The sequence below is a fragment of the Drosophila willistoni genome, unplaced genomic scaffold (genome assembly GCF_018902025.1).
Source record: "Drosophila willistoni isolate 14030-0811.24 unplaced genomic scaffold, UCI_dwil_1.1 Seg187, whole genome shotgun sequence".
Taxonomy (NCBI): Eukaryota; Metazoa; Arthropoda; class Insecta; order Diptera; family Drosophilidae; genus Drosophila; species Drosophila willistoni.
The window spans coordinates 117035-120431 of record NW_025814148.1 but is presented as its reverse complement, the minus strand read 5'-3'; the positions used below and the strand labels follow the sequence as shown (position 1 = coordinate 120431).

The 3397-nt window shown below is 39.2% G+C and overlaps 1 protein-coding gene across 1 annotated transcript; it reads left to right on the top strand.

The window, feature by feature from the left end:
- Positions 1-636: 636 nt before the first annotated feature.
- On the top strand, positions 637-1372 carry LOC6653575 (gametocyte-specific factor 1 homolog). The gene is made up of 2 exons (XM_002075879.3): positions 637-883; positions 949-1372. Exons 1-2 carry the CDS (start codon positions 716-718, stop codon positions 1261-1263), a joined length of 483 nt encoding a protein of 160 aa, XP_002075915.2. The 5' UTR covers positions 637-715; the 3' UTR covers positions 1264-1372.
- The last annotated feature ends 2025 nt before the right edge of the window (positions 1373-3397 follow it).

Sequence of the window (3397 nt, the reverse complement as noted above, 5' to 3'; positions counted from 1 at the left end):
AAGACTTCCCAGATGGCACACCAACCACAGCAATCAGTAGTTAAGTTTGAATTAATTTTTGTTTATTTAATAATGTAATTTTTGAGGGGGCGTGTTCGACTACCCCTATTCCACTTACAAAAATTACACTTTACAATACTAGATTAAGTTTTTTAAGTGACATGAAGTTTAATCACACTGAAGAGATCTTCTCTTTCCTTTTTTCTGCAAATGTAAAACGTGGTTGCTGGTGTTGCCAAAGCTTAAGTTCAAGTATTTAATATAAATGAAGATATATAAACAAATAAAAGAGGTGTTTCTTTTGTGTTAACTAATAGTCAGTTCTTCAACACTGGATAACTGTGGCGCAGAAATTCCTCTTCACTATATATTTTATTTACTGACAAAATTCAACTAACTCTAGCTTAACCAAGAGCTGGGAACCAAGCCCCGCTTGTAGCTTAGTGTGGGGAGTTCTTTTCGTGGGGAGAGCGATGGGCATCATCGGGAGAGCGGCGCGAGGTGAAAGCTCCCGCCTCTCTTAACCTTGTGCTGCCCGTTGGGCATAAACAATTTCAATCATAGCAATTTGTTTTTTCTGTCAGTTTCTATGTACTACTTGATAAGAGTCCAATTCTACAATATCTCAGTTGTTCAGGTGCTTTCGTCTCGACTACAACTGAAAAAAAAGAAAACAAAAAGAAAAAGGAAAACGGAAAGAAAGGTGGCACTCCTTATGGCAATGTCTGGCAATTGGGTTGAATGTCCCTTTAATAGGTTTCACCGAATTTTGCCGACACGGCTAGTACTTCATTTGAATCGGTGTGCTCGCAATTATTCGGGACTCAAGATGGTGCGATGTCCTTTTGATATTACTCATGTCGTGAGAATCGCGGAAATGGAGGTAATTATAGAAATACTAAGTTAAACTTACTGATACTTTCATTTTTGAAATCTCGAATTATATAGGCCCATGTTCCTATGTGTCCAAGCCGGAAAATGGAAGAATTGGGGGTCGATCAACTGCCACGCGCACCAGATCCTTCCAAAAAGGAAACATCTGACACCCCATGGGATGACGAGCCTGATGTTCCTACCTATAATCCAGCACTTTATTGCGCCGTGAACCCTGTGGTACGTACCCTTTATGGTGCTACTGCTTCGGAACGTCGTCAATTCCGGGAACAAGAACGCGCTCGTTTTCGTGCTTTCCGGGAGGCTTCTGAATCAGCACGATCGCTTGAAAATACGAATTCCCATGCAGCAGCCACCAATGAGGATTAAGAGATAGATGAAAAGTAGGCAAAACAACCTGGAAAGCTTATAATGATTGACATCACTTAAGTTTCTTCAGTAATAAAATGCTCGCTGCTGTCTACAAGTCAAAAACCGATTTCTTGCCTACTTTAATGTGTCCAATTGGAGTTTTTAAGTGGTCCTTGCTGGAATGGCCCCAACTTTTTTCAGATCATAAGGCTGTGAGGTAGTTTTGAAATATTCCTCGCGTGAATAGTTAAACGGCTTTCAGTCGGAGTTCGTTGTCAAGTCTGAAGCCCACTCTAGATTTTGTTAGAACTGGCTAATGATCTCCCTTATGTCTTATAGTGGCCCTTTAATGTCTCGCTTTGTCTTCATTAGGCCGTCAGTCAGTTTAAGGTTGATCATCTCCATTTAAATTACTGTCAAGCTAGGCATCATCATAATCATTATCATCAGCGCTGGATAATCATTAGATCAGATCATTCCAAACACCATCATATATTTGCACTGGATTATAGACACTTGTCTGCCAAGTTCTATGAAGTACTTGGGACCCGCATGCGCTGTCATGAAGTAGGCGAAGGCAAGGTTTGACTTGAAGTAATTTCTTGGGGCCGCAAGCCCGGTATTTATAGGGGAACATTTACATTGGTCTTATGGCTAGTGTCCTTAACGGTACTTAAAGCTAGACATTATGCTTAAGTTCTAATTACCTAAAATCTATCCCTAAAAGTATATGGGCCTAATCCTATTCCTAAAAGTATACTACACCTCCTTTTTTTCGAAAAGAAAAATTTATATTTTTCTCATATCCTTTTTATATTATTTTTATTCTATCTAAATGTACTGTTTGCTTTTTGTTATACCCTTGCAAAAAGGGTATATTAATTTTGGTCAAAAGTGTGCAACGCATAGAAGGAAGCATTTCCGAGCATATAAAGTATATATATTCTTGATCAGCCCGACGAGACGAGTTCAAATAGCCATGTCCGTCCGTCCGTCCGTCCGTCTGGATCAACGCAAACTCCTCCTAGACCGTTAAAGCTACAGAGCTGAAATTGCATGTAGGCTTGTATATACTGCAGGCGTTGTATATCATGGATTCACCCGGATCGGATCACTATATCATATAGCTCCCATACAAATGGCAAAGTCACGAACAGTGACTTTTCTTAATAACTTCGTTATTTTCTGAGCTATTGTCATGAAATTTAATAGCTCTTACGGTCTAGGAGGAGTTTGCGTTGATCCACCTACACCTACCTACATCTACATACATCTATTCAAAAAAGCTAATAAATAAATCCTGAGCAAATCTATGTGGGAATGGGTCGAGAGACGAGAAGCGGTCGATTGTATTGAACCAGTTCAGAGGTGCATAATTTAAAGGTTATCATCGATATCATTGAGAAAAAAGTTCTATGGCGTCAAGTTGTGTCGACCGGTTGTGTTCCTCGTGGCTGCTCGAATAAAAAGAGTATAGTTATGTAATAATTAAGTGATAAATGTATTAAGAAATAATGTTGAATATAACTGTACGATTGATTGTGAGTAAAAACGGCCTAGAAATTTGGGAGGAAAAAGTGGGACGCTAACGATCCCACAAATTGGTGTCAGAAGTGGGATTGCACTAACAGTCCCACAAATTGGTGTCAGAAGTGAGATATGTACATATACATGGTGCATCGATTTTACGTGCAGTTAAAAGATGTTGTTAAATAAAGAACACTAATAATTAAAAAAAAGACGTTTGAAGCGAAAAATTCATTAAAATTGAGTCGCCAAAGACAGAAAAAGTTCGAAGAAAAATATGTGTTTGATTTAACCTTAATGTACAAAGAGCGGTAAAAAAACCACCCCAATTGATGAATGCTTGTATGTTAGAGAGAGACAGTGAAACGTCCAAGTTCAAGTGAGAATGAAAAGTGTGGAGGTGCCAACAGAATAGAGAGAACCCTGAAGTTTGCGTGACAAAGGGGCAGAAAGCGCAAAGAGATTGACGATCGTTGAAATTTTGCAAAAATTTACGTGGCAATGAAGCTGGCATAGCGTAATTTTTGTAAATGTGTTGGAGTATCGTCGTGGGAACTATTCACTGAGATGGTAGATTTATGTGGCAAATGGCCTGGAACATAGAATCTATGTGGTGAGCAGCTGT

What these genes read in the sequence shown, in the direction of transcription:
- LOC6653575 (XM_002075879.3), top strand. Translation starts at nt 716, where the DNA reads ATGGCAATGTCTGGCAATTGGGTTGAATGTCCCTTTAATAGGTTTCAC. An exon ending in TGAGAATCGCGGAAATGGAG is followed by an intron (nt 884 to 948) that starts GTAATTATAGAA and finishes CGAATTATATAG; the next exon opens with GCCCATGTTCCTATGTGTCC.